A 14451-nucleotide genomic window follows, 5' to 3' on the forward strand; every position below is an offset into this window, starting at 1 on the left:
TTGGGAGGTATTGAACTTTACACTGACCTTTCACTAATTCATTCCATAATTCATGTCGGAAACCTCCTTAGAGCTTTATTCTAACAGTGATGGTGGCAGTGGTGTGTGCTGTGGTCTGTTGTTATGAAGGGAGAGCCATTCTAAATAGACTTCACAGGTGGCTCAAAAGGTAAAGAATCTGCCTGACAATGCAGGAGACACAGGTTCGATCCCTGGGTCAGGAAGATCCCCTGGAGGAGAAAATGGCAACCCACTCCAGTACTCTTGCTGGGAGAATCCCATGGACAGAGGAGCCTGGCAGGCTACAGTCCATAGGGTCACAAAGAGTCAGATACAGCTGAGCACACACACAACAAAAAAACTGGATAGGCATGTGCACTCTCATTTGAAGAGTTAGTTGGGTGATTGCCCTTAACCTGGGATTCATTTTCTTTGGAGTTTCCGGTTGGAATTCTGATTTTAGATCACAAAGATAGTTTTCCACTTAGGAGATGGATTGTTTAAAGATATTTTGGTCACTTGTTTGAGTTTTCAACTTGTGAAGGTTTATAACTAATTTAAGGCTTGTATGACGTTAGCCGTTTTAGTACATAAAACCTAGTTTAACTGATTTTGCCTTAAAAAGTTTCTTTGAGACAACCTCTAAAATCGGTCGAAACAGTTGGGCAAAAATGTGCCCATCTGCCCAGTTTTGCCCACAAATTCCAGAGTCAGACAGTCTGCACAGCAGTGTCAGATTTGCTGAGTTCACTTTAGGAAGAAGATAACTGGCCATATTTTAGTTTGTTTGGATCAGTTGAATTATCTCTTGCTATTAATAAGGAGGCTACTATATGTCCACTGAACATTCCTATACTATATCTGCTTGACATTTATTTATTTGTCCTGCCTTCTTAATATAAGGGAACAAAACATAAAACTATTTCATAAATTAGAATGCTTGATATTGTAATGATGTTATTTCTCCCCAGTCTGATCCTTGGTATCATAAACTGCCTATTCAAATCCTTCTAGATACACTTGTGGAGGTACAAGCTGATTTTTAAAACATTATATGGAAATAACAAAAGGCCAAGAATAATCGAGGCAATTTTGAGAAACAAAGGTGAAAAATTTATGCTGCCAGTTTTCAGGACTTCTTATAAAGTTGCTAAGTAGTTAAGACAGGGTGGTATTGTCATAAGGATAGGCAAATGGCCAAGGAAACAGAATGGAGAGTCCATGAGCAGACCAGACCCACTTCTTCTGGTCACCTGATTTACAACCAGAGCAGTGCTACAGTGCATGGGGAAAAGTACAGAAAATAAATAAAAAATGACAACACTTGGGTATCCAGTGCTTGAGTTAGCAAGCATTGATATAATATGATTTGCTTCAGTATGCCAATTTCAGATTCCTTTAGGTTACAGTGTATCTTAGAACAAGTCTGTTTTTAGAACATATACCACATAAAAGCCAAAGTCAGGATAATTCATGGAAAAATGGAACACAATGAGGTTGAGATGTCCCTGAATAATTATTTCACATAATGAGCACAAAATCACAAATATCATAAAGCACTAAAAATGACAGTGGTGAACATTAACAAAGGAAGTAAAAATTGCTATTTTCCTTTTTTTTTAATGTGAGACATTGGTTAAAGCTAATGGGAAATTTCTTGCTTGGTCTGAGTAATACTGTGCTTAATTAAAATTATATAATAGAAGATAACTTTTAAACTTTTAAATTCAAAAATTGCCCCCAAAAGTGGGGACTTCTGTTAAATCACTTTTCTGTACAGACTCGGTAGATGTTCCGGGTACCAGCTGGCGAATGCAGGTGGTCCTGACTTTTCAGAGTGCTGTTAGCTGAGACATGTGCATGTTGGAACCAGTCATATCACGGCTTGTGTGGTTCCTTGTTACCCGAGATCGAAGTTGATATGCAGGTGTTTCATTTAGCACAGCACCATGCATTGTAAGGACTGCCTGTATATTTCAGTTTATACTGATCAGTTGCTTGCAGTTTAGAATAAATGAATGTTGTGCTACATTTGAATTATGACCACATGAAAGATATGAATACAATAATGAAAGGACCTCTGGGTAAGTTTGAATTTTTTGGATCATTAACATCCAAAATACATTTTTTTGCATCTGAATCTATATTCCTATTAACCTTTCCCAACTCTGTCTCTCCAGGGGCTGAGTCACCTGCACCAGCATAAAGTGATTCATCGAGATATTAAAGGGCAGAATGTCTTGCTGACTGAAAATGCAGAAGTGAAACTAGGTAAGAATAGAATCCAGGGAGCCTAGGAATTACAGGAATTGGTAGGATTGTTTCAGCTGTTTTTCTTTTTGAATAATGAATGTAAATGTATCACTGTGTATTTGGAGGTCATTGTACCTGGAATGGAAAGGAACATGTTTCTTTTCCTATTTAAAAAACATTTTTTAAAAGCACTTTTAGGAGTGAACTGGAGAACCATGTGCTTAATCAATGTGTAGAAATAATTGAGCTTACTTTTTAAGCAAAGAGCCTTTAGATTAGAAGTGGCTGACCTTGAAATGGTTTCCCATATCTTATAGTTTGTTTATGTTATTGCTGCTGTAACAGAACAATGATGACTTATTTTTTAATTGAAAATATCCACACACATTTAGAATAATGAATTTCCTGCTATATTCCCCTATATTTTAAGTGCTATTTACATCGATTTCATTATTACCTAGGGCACCTGTACAAAATGGATGCTTGATATTCTACTTTACACACATATTGATTATCCCACTTCCGTCTGCCAGAGTTATCAGTGAGGGAATCCTTTTCTCTGGTCCTTTCCATTAGAGCCCTTCCCACAATAAATCTGGGATTTTCCAGATGAGGTAGAGAATGCCCACATGCATTTGACTGCTTGATGTATATAAGTAAGAGCATACATTGACAGATACCCTATAAGAGATGCAATTTGTCTTCTAGAAAAGAATCACTGTCCATGATTGTTTCTTTTCAAAGAGACTTAACTATCTCCTATGTTTATATCCCAAACATTCGCTCTTGCCTTTTTGTTAAAATATATAATTTCCATTTTTTTTCTTAGTTAGCATTTGGGGCCAAGCTTTCATCTCATGAATATTCTCTTTTAAAACAAAAGCATACATTAGGTAGGGAAAACCGTTACATATGTACTGACTACATAAGCTATCCTCAGAATGTTCACTCATCACTATTAACAGTTACTTGTGAGGGACTATTATGTTCCAGATCATGTACAAAATGCTTGAAGGCAGATGATTTCACTTAAACATTACAGCAGCTCCACGTGACTCTCAGCATGCTCATTTTATGGATTAAAAAAATGAAGCTCCAAGAGGTTTGTCTACTAGGTCACATACGAATAAGTGTCAGAAATGAGATGCAAATTTAGGCAGTCTGACTCTGGAAACTTAGCTGATTACCACTGTGTTTGCATCCTCTAAACACTCTCCTTTATGGTCCAAGCTTGCCTTTTATTTAACACCTATTTTTGATCCTCCATGGAGCCCTGATATAACCAGATATAAGTCCTTGTGCTTTTCTCATTGATGTACTTTATCCATTTATATTAATATATGCAATTTAAACATATACATTCACTAGAGATTATCATGGCCTTCCCTGGTGGCTCAGATGGTAAAGAATCTGCCTGCAATGCAGGAGACCTGAGTCGGGAAGATCCCCTGGAGAAGAGCATGGCTACCCATTCCAGTATTTTTGCCTGGAGAATTCCATAGACAGAGGAGCCTGGCAGGCCACAGTCCTTGGAGTCACAAAAAGTCAGACACAGTAGAGCAACTAACACACACACACACATACACAGATTACTATACTAAATTAAGTAAGTCAGACAGATATCATATGATATCACTTATGTGTGGAATCTGAAAAAAAATGATGCAAGTAAACTTATTTACAAAACAAATAGACTCACAGACATAGAAAATAAACATGGTTATCAAAAGGAAAAGGTGGGGGAGGGATAAATTAGGAGGTTGGGATTAGCATGTGCACACTGCTATATATAAAATAGATAATCAACAAGGACCTACTGCATAGCACAGGGAACTCTACTCAGTACTCTGTAATAACCTATAGGGAAAAGAACCTGAAAAAGAGTAGACCTGTGTATGTGTATAACTGAATCACTTTGCTCTACATCTGAAACTAGCAGAACATTGTAAATCAACTATACTCCAATCTAAAATAATTGAATATACGTATTTAATTTAACTGCAGTCACAGTAGTGAAAAGGAAGAAGCATCCTGAGTGCCCTCAACAGATGAACGGGTAAACAAAATGTGGCACCTACAGACAGTGGAATAATACTCAGTCTTAAAAAGGGAGAACATTCTAATGCATGCTGCAACATGCATTAACCTTTGAGGACATTACATGAAGTAAAATAAGCTAGTCTCTAAAAGACGAATACTGCATGATTCCACTTATATGAGGTATCTGTCTATAGTAGACAGATTCATAGAAACATAAAGTAGAATGGTGCTTTCAAGGCACCTGGGGCAGGAGGGAGAAAGAGGAGTTAGTGTTTAATGGTTCAATTGAGGAAGATGAAAAAGTTCTGGAGTTGGATGGTGGTTATGGTTGCACCGGAAACTGAATGTACTTAATACCACAACACTGTCCACTATGAAGTGGTTAAAGTGGTAATTTTATGTTGTATATTTTACCACAATAAAAAAAATATTCATTTTATCCCCATATAAGACCTTCGATCACAAACTATTCATTTGTCTTCCCTTAACTAGTGGACTTTGGAGTCAGTGCCCAGCTTGATCGAACAGTGGGCAGGAGGAATACCTTCATCGGAACACCCTACTGGATGGCGCCAGAAGTTATTGCCTGCGATGAAAACCCAGATGCCACGTATGATTTCAAGGTGTGTCTTCTTACTCTTCATAAGTTTCCAGGCATGCCTAAACATCTCACTCTGAGACTTGTAGAGAATTTGCTCATGGCTTTGGGCTTGTGATTTGTATAATCCAAAGGGAAAACTAAAAGACATTTCTTGAGTTTAAAATTATGACATTCAAATGAGAATCTTTTTAACAAACTCACCCATCATATCTCATTGCCTATTTGTACAAAAAATATGTGTGTGTGTGTATATATATATATATATATATATATATATATTTAAACCATTTTCTATGTTCTTTTAACCTTCTCTTGCTTCTTACTAGAAAATAGATTTCTATTTTGGTTGTAGTTTAGATTTTTGGCAAAGCATATGTATTCTGAGAGCTTTTTATATTAAAAGAAATCAAGACATGAGTTTGTTTTCTTAGGTCATCTTTTTCTGGTTAAAAACAATTATATTTAGTCATTTCTACATAGTTCAAAGTTTAATTATTAGAGTTTCTTTTCAAAATGAGAGAGAATCAGATAGGTTGGTAGCTACTTTACAGTGTTTCTATAGCCTATTGCCATGTTTGATAGAAATTTGATTTGTGGCTTGACATTTTGTATCATCAACTGGAAAATTGCTAGTAACTCAAAGCAGTGTTTAAGTGGAAAGGTGTAAGTTTTCTCCTCCAAGAAGCCTCCTCTTTTCCACAGGTGCATGGACTTTTCACCAAAGGACTTTAATGATTACTTTGAAATACCCTCATCTTACGGATGTGGGAACTCCACAATGCACACCCAGTTGGTGTCTTCTCACAGACTTGGCCCCCATATCTCCAAGCTCTCTGTTGAGAGATTTTCCTAAATATTACCATGTTTCTCTATGATGCACTCCTACATAAATATATATAGGAGTATAAGTATCCAATATATAAAATATAAATGTCCAATTTACCAACAAAACAGCCTCTGAAGAATATATTTGAAGAATTCCTCTATTAAAGAACATTTTTAGTTCTCCACATATGGTGTTATTATTGAAATCAGGTCACAAAGATGCAAACATTGCAATGTCTTTGGGACCCAGTGTCTCAGGGCACTGACAAAATTATTTGCCTCTTTGGAGAAATGCAAGTTTGAAGGTCTAAAAACAAAATAATCTTCTGTAAATTTCCTCCTTCTTTTACAGTTAGTCACTGTAATAACCTGACAACAATCTGTCTGAACACAGCTGCCAAGTTAAAAATTAATCTTTTGCCAAAATAAATGTCATTTATTTAAACTGTTAATGATAAGCACATTTAAATAATTTAATTTGCAAATCCCTTCAGAGGAGCCACTACAAAATATATGTCCCATACCAGATATGTGTACCACGATTGGCTATAAGCAATTCTTCAAACTATAGTTATACTTAACAAGTGCTAACTGGTCTATATCTTGGCCATAGACATTTTAAATTGCTTTATAACATACCATAGAGAATCAGAGTGTTTCAAACATTTAATCTCATTTTAGCCTGTAAGTATTTTGTCTGTCTATAATATATATGGGACTTATGTTCTATGGCATAAAATAGATCCCTGTGACTTAGCTATTTTCAGTAGAGTGACTAGAAGAGGACTCCTCTGATCAAGCCGAAGCTTGGAATTAAACTGATATCTTGAATCTCTTTCTTCAGATTATGGTTTATAGTCAGATTAAGGAATATAGCTTGGGGTTGGTGAAAAATTTTTGAGCCTAATGCATAATCCTAGTGTGAACAAAGCCTGATGTATAACCGTAGGTGTGGACAAAGCCTGATGCATAATCGTAGGTGTGGACAAAGCCTGATGTATAACCGTAAGTGTGGACAAAGCCTGATGTATAACCGTAGGTGTGGATAAAGCCTGATGTATAACCGTAGGTGTGGATAAAGCCTGATGTATAACCGTAGGTGTGGACAAAGCCTGATGTATAACCGTGGGTGTGGACACAACCTGATGTATGAATAACAGGGAGCATCGTGCTGCACTGGGAGGTTTCAGAGGTGCTGGAAGGTCCTGAGACACTAGGAAATCAAAGATTAATTTCTGTGTTTTTTATTAAAAAATAAAGGATCATGATGAGAGAACAAATTCAACCATATCAGCCATTTTACACCTTCAGTGCAACTTACTTTGTTTGGATTGTCATAAACGTAGGTTGTGTAAGAGGAGGAAGTCATGGCAAGAATATGAGCTTCACTGGCCACTTGTCATGAGTTAAAGAAGGAGCACAACCAAAGGGTGGATTAGGAAGACCAAGCAGAAAAGAAGATTTGGGGGTTCTCTGAAGATTCGTTCCAACCACCTTGCAGTTTTTCTGTGGATCAGAGAAGAAGCTATACTTTAAATAATCTTGCTACTTCTTTCTCAGCATCAGATCTTATTCTTTTTTTCTGTTTAGTGTTCTTAGGAATGTGGCCAGTCACCAGGAGACAGCTCAACAATACATCGACTTTCAAAACCATTTATTCATGCACTCAGTGTGTATTTATTGAATACTCACTATGCAAAAGGAATTAGCCACGCTCTACCTGTATATGCAGTTTTTTCCTAGAAAGTCCATTTGCGACTTTATCAAAGTTCAGTGGTTTGTTGCTGTGTTTGGTTGTCCATTTGACCCAGGGTGTATCCTAGCCTCAGAGACTGACCCTAGCACTCGAGTCTCTCACCTGCTGTGGGCATGTTTAGAATAAAAGTTAAGTTGAAGGCCACTGGGCTTTGTCAGGTTTTCTTTCACAAAAGCCCTTTCTTTCCAATAAAGACAAAATGCAAAGGAATATAGTTTGGTTTTATTATTTATTTCTTTTTTTAAAGATTTTTTTCATTTCCTTCTGGCTGTACTGTGTCTCTGTTGCTGTGCGGTCTTTTCTCTAGTTGCAACAGGCAGGGGCTAGTCTTTAGTTGTGGTGCCAGGCTTCTCCTTGAGGAGGCTTCTCTTGCTGCGAAGCATGGGCTCCAGGGCACTCCACTTCAGTAGCTGCAGCTCCTGGGCTCTAGGGCACAGACTCAGTACAGTACACATAGAGGTGCACAGGCTTATCTGTTCTGCAACATGTGGGATCTTCCCAGGGCAGGGATTGAACCTGTGTTTCCTGCATTGTCAGGCAGATTCTTTACCATTGAGCCACCAGGAAAGCCCCTGAGTATTATTTTATTTGCCTAATGTCTTTAGAAACTGCTGTGTTTTTTTTAAACTATAGCAATTCAGTAAAATAGGAGCTTCTATATAAGAAAATAGGCTGAAGAGCCCATGCTTTTTCTTGCAGTCTGGTTTTATCTGATACCTGCTGGGCACAGTATGCCACTGCCTGAAAGTAGCCCCTACCCTAAGGAGGAGCCAGAATCTCACCCTTTCCCCTAGAGCCCTTCCTTTCTTGTTTTCAGAAAATCTGTCAAAACACTTCAAGCAAAAGGCAAGGTTTCATTTTCCTGATAAGTACGTGGGGCAATAATGAAAGCTTGCTCATTTAATAATAAGCATTCAGAAGACTTGGAATTAATAAAGCTGTTCCTAGGCTGTTTAAATTGTTATTTTTTTAACTTGAATTTCATTTCAGTTAGATGGGATTTGCCGAGTGTTTTATAGTCCTATGTATTTATTGCTTTGACAGAACTACTCACTGACGGACGTTCTCTGTGGGCAGGAGCCCATTTGTAGTTGAATAAAGACTGGCACAGCTGCCCACAGGAATACTACACAGCCATCTGAACAATGAGATAGTGTATATGTTGAAGTTGGGCAGATTCCAAGATACAGTGTGAGGTACACAAAGCAGCTTACAGTACGCATAGTAGAGTCTGGTTCGCCCCTACCTGATGGATGGATGGATGTGGATGGAGAAATTAAACTTCTTTTTTTAAACTTTTTATATTGAAGTATAACTGATTGACAGTGCTGTGATAGTTTCAGGTGGGCGGCAAAGGGACTCAGCCATACATACACATGTATCCGTTCTCTCCCAAGACTCCCCTCCTGTCCAGCATGCCACTTAACATTGAGCAGAGCTCCCTGTGCTACACAGTAGGTCCTTGTTGGTTATTCATTATAAACAGAGCAGAATTTTTGTGTTAAACTTTTTATTTTATATATCTTTCTGTAACTGTTCTAGTTTTTTAAACCATAAACTGGTGATGCTTTTACAGCAACTTAGTCAAGTAAGAGAAGTATGGTGAAATGGTGTATCCCCTCAACCCCACCACCATCCACTGGCCTGATCTGTGTTCATGTCGTTTGTTATCTGCCTAAACTCTGAGACTTTGCACACAGGTGCTGTGGACCATTTAAAGACGTAGATGTCTCCTGCAGGGTTTGGGTGAGTATTGTGCTCTGGCTGTAGAGCAAGTACTCATTCTCTGGTGTTACAGATAATTGGCTTTATTCAGACAGAATGAAAAGGACCCCTGAAGGTAAGAGGCTCAGCTGGAGAGAAAGTGAGCACTTGCCTAGCCAGGGAGCATCACCAAGGTGTATGTGATGTGCTTTGTGAGAGGATGATCTTCACATTGCAGAATGAGGTTTGCCTCTCACATGAGGCCTGACCTCTGTCTACTGAAATTTCAACAAAGCTCCCATCCCCGTGTGGCAGGAAGAAAGGATGATACAGACACCACCGTTACTGTTCCTGGCAGAGACAAACTTCTATCCAGCATATTCCTCGTGCTGCATGTTCACACCCACTTGCGTAGGACTTTTTAGTCGGACATACTACCACCCCATCCAGGCTCTCAGTTGATCCCCAGGTGAAGAAGATAACCTGTTCATCCAATATTTTCCCTATGGTCACATTACAAATGTATATGAACAAGGAATTCTGGGGGAGATGAGATTATGAATAACTACCTCTAAAAAAGGCTGAGCACCAAAGAATTGATGCTTTCAATTTGTGGTGCTGGAGAAGACTCTTGAGAGTCCCTTGAACAGCACGGAGAACAAACCAGCCAATCCTAAAGGAAATCAATCCTGAATATTCATTGGAAGCCTTGATGCTGAAGCTAAAGCTACAATACTTTGGCCGCCTGATGCAAAGAACTGGCTCACTGAAAAAGACCCTGATGCTGGGAAAGATGGAAGGCAAGAGAAGAGGAGAGCAACAGAGGATGAAACAGTTGTATGGCATCACCCATTCAATGGGCATGAGTTTGAGCAAACTCCGGGAGATAGTGAAGGCCAGGGAAGCCTGGTGTGCTAAAGTCCATGGGGACGTGAAGAATCAGACATGACTGAGCAACTGAACAACCTCTGCTTGAATGACCTCAGTCACCCTGATCTCACCACCTTGGTTCTGTTTATATATAATGTAGTGTATATGATGTAGGGCATGTCAGGCCTTTGAGGTTGGATAGGATTGGTTTAAAATGTAGACATCACTTCCTTGCACTGTATAACTTCAGGGAAGTTATTTAACCTTTCTGAGCCTCTGTGGGAGTATATGACAAGGCTCTATTAGAATAAAGTGAACTGACATATATTAAGGAATTAATTCACTACCATTTGATAAGTAGTCAATGTATGGTAGTTAATATTCACGTTTATGTTTCATCTGAAGGTACTGCCATTTGGAGACATTTTGACCTAAAACAAATCCCAGGAATATCGTAGAATTTGAGCCACCTATTTGTACTACACACCTCTAATTTTCGGCTTGCATTGAGCCACAATCTGCTTCTCTACTTACACCTCTAGATTAAGGTGCTGCCCTTAGGGACCACATAAAATAAATTCATTTTGCTTTTTCCAGGTGTAGCATTTCCAAAAGGAAAATAAGTTGCATGTTGAAAGACTGATTTCTGGTCTTCGTTTAAAAAAAAAGACTGATTTCTTGGTCTTGGCAAAACTTGGTAGACTCTACTACACCAATTGCACCTGTTATGAAGCTCTTGTTTGTGAGCTCTAGACCACCCTGCTAGCTTCTGCTCAGGGGTGATGGGGTCAGGACTCAGCCAACCCCATTTCTGCTTGGCCATCGGGGTAGCTCGCAAGGCTGGAGGAGGAAGGACACACCTTTTCCTGTTTGCTTCCTCTAAGCTTCCTGTTTACTCCTGTAACATCCCAGAAACATCTCTGAGTACCAGGGCTCCTTGTCACTCACTGGTTTGCTCGTTGAACTGCCAGTCAGTGATAATTGGACCTCAGGCTTTGTCTGTGCCAGTATTTGTTAAATACCCACTGTGTACACTGCCTTGTGTTAGGAACTTTGCATATATATCTTGTTTTTTAATTGTTACTATTTTTAATATTTTTTTATTCACTTGGCTGTATTGGGTCTTAGCTATGGCACATGGGATCTTTCGTTGTATTGCTCAGATCTCTAGTTGTGGCACATGGGCTCAGTTGTTGCAGCACGTGGACTTTGCTCTGAGGCATGTGGGATCTTCATTCCCCAACCAGGGACCAACGCATGCCCTGCATTGCAAGGCAAATACTTAACCAGTGGACCAGCAGGGGAGTATCCTGCATATCTTACTGAATTCTCGTGTTAACCGTGCAAGATAGGTGTTCCATTCGTGCTACAAGTGAGGACATCAGTTCAGAGGGTCGAGGGGGGGTCACCCCAGGTCTGCTCGCTACACGTGTTCTTTCTACCTTTCAGGGCACACTGGGGCTCTTCTCCTGCCTGCCCCCACCCCCCCCCACCTCTCTCTCCTTGTATGGCTGGTTCAGCCTTCTGAAAGTCCTCTTCACTTGTTGAGCAACCCAGCCCCAAGAGGAATGGCCTCTTGTGATGTTCAAGTTCCTCTGTGCCAGCTAGCCCCCCACCAGCCAGAAGTTGCGTGCTTGCCGCTGCCTTCTCGGAGGCACTAGAATTTGTCTCTGTTCTGTTGGTGATGCGCACAGTACTGGGCTATTAATCATGCTGCCGGCCAGGCTGCGCAGCACCTCTAGAATAATGAATTACCCAACCCCTGCCAGAATGAGTCACTCCACGGCCACGGAGGAAACTTATCTCTCCCAACTCTCTCCTCATCTTGTTTCTCCCTCTTCCCTCTCTCGTCTCCTGTGATCTGTCTTGCCAGTTGTAATTGGAACATTTTCTCCCGTATTTAAGTTCTGAAGTGTCTCTGGGACTTGCTAATATATCCAAAGGCTTAAATAAGGCCCGTCAAGGACGTTTATTGCTTTCTAGCATGGGCAGTTAAGCATAGCTTACAAGCAGCTCTGGGTATATATGGCCAGGAATATAAATGTTCCTTTTGGAATACAAGAGAATCCCAGAAAGGGAAAAAAAAAAAAAAGATCCTAATAATGATATCAAATGAAGGCTTAAAGAAGAAATAATCTCTGGCCTGGTCACGTGACAAAGGATGCACCGGAGTTGGGATGTTGTGATCTTGAGTTTGAAGGGGTTGTTTGGCGGGGTTGGGGAAAGCAGCCAGAGAGAGAATCTGAGATACTGTGTACTGAATGAAGGAAACATCACTCTTTCACTAACCCTTCCTGCTCCTGGTGGCATAAAGGGAGGATCTCCCAACAACTGGGACCTCTCTTTTTCCTTACTATCGAAATATGCTTCCTTACGTGATTGCTCCATACATACGATCACTAAGAAATGTTTTTAGGCATACTTACATTTCTTGTGTCACCAGAAGTCTGGAGGAAGGCAGGTGAGTGTTGATTGATGTCTTCAAAACATGGGCTCCTACCTTCCTGCCCTGTCAGCCTTAATTTGTCGACTTACTGCCTCATGGTTGCAAGATGGATGCTGTAACTCCAGATGGCATGTTTGTATTCAAGGCACTAAGAAGTGGGAAAGAGTTGTCAAGACACCAGCTGTATTTGTCATTTATTTCAGGAAAAGCAAAAGCTTTCCCAGAAGATGTTTGCCTGGGTCTCAGCAGCCAGAACTAGGTCACTTCCTTGACTGCCATCCTTAGCTGAGGGAAATCTGGATACCGAGTTAGCTTTCCTATGCGCTGAAATGGAGGCAGCAAGGGCAGTGCAGATTGAAACGCCTGTTGGGTTAGCCAACAGACAGTACTGGCCACAGCCAATTCGAGGGAAGCCATAGAAGGCTACACTGGGCAGGCAAAGGCAGTCTTACCTCACAGTGGAAGACAAGGATATGATGAATTATTCTTGAGCCCACTGTGTACCGGGTTTTGTGTTAGGCAGCATGCCTGCGTACATACACGTCACAATTGTCTATTGTGTAGTGGAAAGCTGAGCTCTGTGCGGTCTTCTGGATGCAGTTAAATTAGGAACCTGAACTTGAATCTGGGTCTGTCTGACTTATTCACACTGCCTCTAGGAAGTTGAGCACTGGTTTAGGATGCGCCTCACTGAATCTCAACACCTTCATCTGAGTCACCAGCACTTTAAGGTACCTGTAGACAAAGGAGGAATCTGAAGTGATTATTTTATGGGTCCCTAATAAGGTTCTTAAAGTGAGTTATTAGGTTCTTACATTGTGATGATAGTTTAAAAAAAGAACTAGCCTGGGAGGCAGGAGACCCAGCTCTGATTAAAACCTGGTGCTTAGTTGCTCTGTGATCTTAAGTCATTTTTTCTCCTCTGTGAAATGAAAAGTTGGACTAAATGACCTACAAAAGGTCTAAGGGACTTTCCTGGTGATCCAGTGGTTAAGACTCTGCATTCCCACTGCAGAGGGCACAGGTTCAATCCCTGGTCAAGGAACTAAGGTCCCACATGTTGTGTGAACAAAAACAAACAAACAAAACCATCCTTCTACAGAGGGTCTAGCCTTAAGACACTTAGGTTTTGCTCCTTTCTCTCATGTGTCTATTCACTCGACAAGTATTTATGAAGTACCTACTATGTGCCGGGCACTGTTCTAATACTATGTACCAGTCAACAAAGCAAAGATTCCCTGCCCTTGTGGACTTCATGATCAAGTGTGTGTGTTGTGGGCAGAGGACACAAACAGTGAACAAAAAAACATAATAAATTAGTGATGAGTCAATTACACAGTTGTCAGAAGGTGATCAGTTCTCTGGGGAACAAAAGTGGGAAAGGGGGAGGGGTCTGGCCACGCTGGGAGAGAGGTTGGGTGGTCCTCACTAAGAACAAAGCATCTGAGCAAAGCCTTTCGTGGAGGGGAGAGAGTCAGTCCACACATGATTAGGGTCAGTGCTGCAGGCAGAGGGAATATCTGAAGCAAAAACTCTAAGGTAGGAGTTTGTGTGAGTTTTCTGAGCCATCTTCTTCCCCTGTCTGAAGACTAGCCTGGAGCTTTTCTCATCCCGGTTCCATCACTTTCTTTCAGCTATGTTGGCTTTCAAACCAGTTCAAGCTTCCTAGACTTGAAAGCCACTTAATTTGACTTTGCTATGGCAGGTGGGGACAGAGAGCCCAGCCACTGCCTTCGTGTTTGCATCTCGGTTCACAATGCACAAACACTCGGTTTCCCAAGATGCTGGATAGGTGGCAGGAGACCTGCCGAGGCCTGGAGTCTTAACAGAACAGCCCAATCCCTCCCCCATTTCCAGACTGTTTTCTGTTGAATGCCTCCCGTGCAGTAAGTGAGTCAGGGTTTTCGTCATGTTCCCCAATGATTGTCTGTGTCAGTGAACCATCATGTTCTGGTA

At 40.6% G+C, this 14451-nt stretch overlaps 1 protein-coding gene across 9 annotated transcripts in view; it reads left to right on the forward strand.

The window, feature by feature from the left end:
- TNIK (TRAF2 and NCK interacting kinase) overlaps positions 1-14451 on the forward strand; it is a 410943-nt gene that overhangs the window by 273358 nt on the left and 123134 nt on the right. For all 9 annotated transcript variants that reach the window (XM_061415948.1, XM_061415967.1, XM_061415997.1 and 6 more), the window contains exons 6-7: positions 2181-2271; positions 4786-4916. In XM_061415948.1, coding sequence (XP_061271932.1) covers positions 2181-2271; positions 4786-4916 — 222 coding nt within the window. The remainder of the gene's footprint in view (positions 1-2180; positions 2272-4785; positions 4917-14451) is intronic.

This window comes from Bos javanicus, chromosome 1, assembly GCF_032452875.1.
Source record: "Bos javanicus breed banteng chromosome 1, ARS-OSU_banteng_1.0, whole genome shotgun sequence".
Taxonomy (NCBI): Eukaryota; Metazoa; Chordata; class Mammalia; order Artiodactyla; family Bovidae; genus Bos; species Bos javanicus.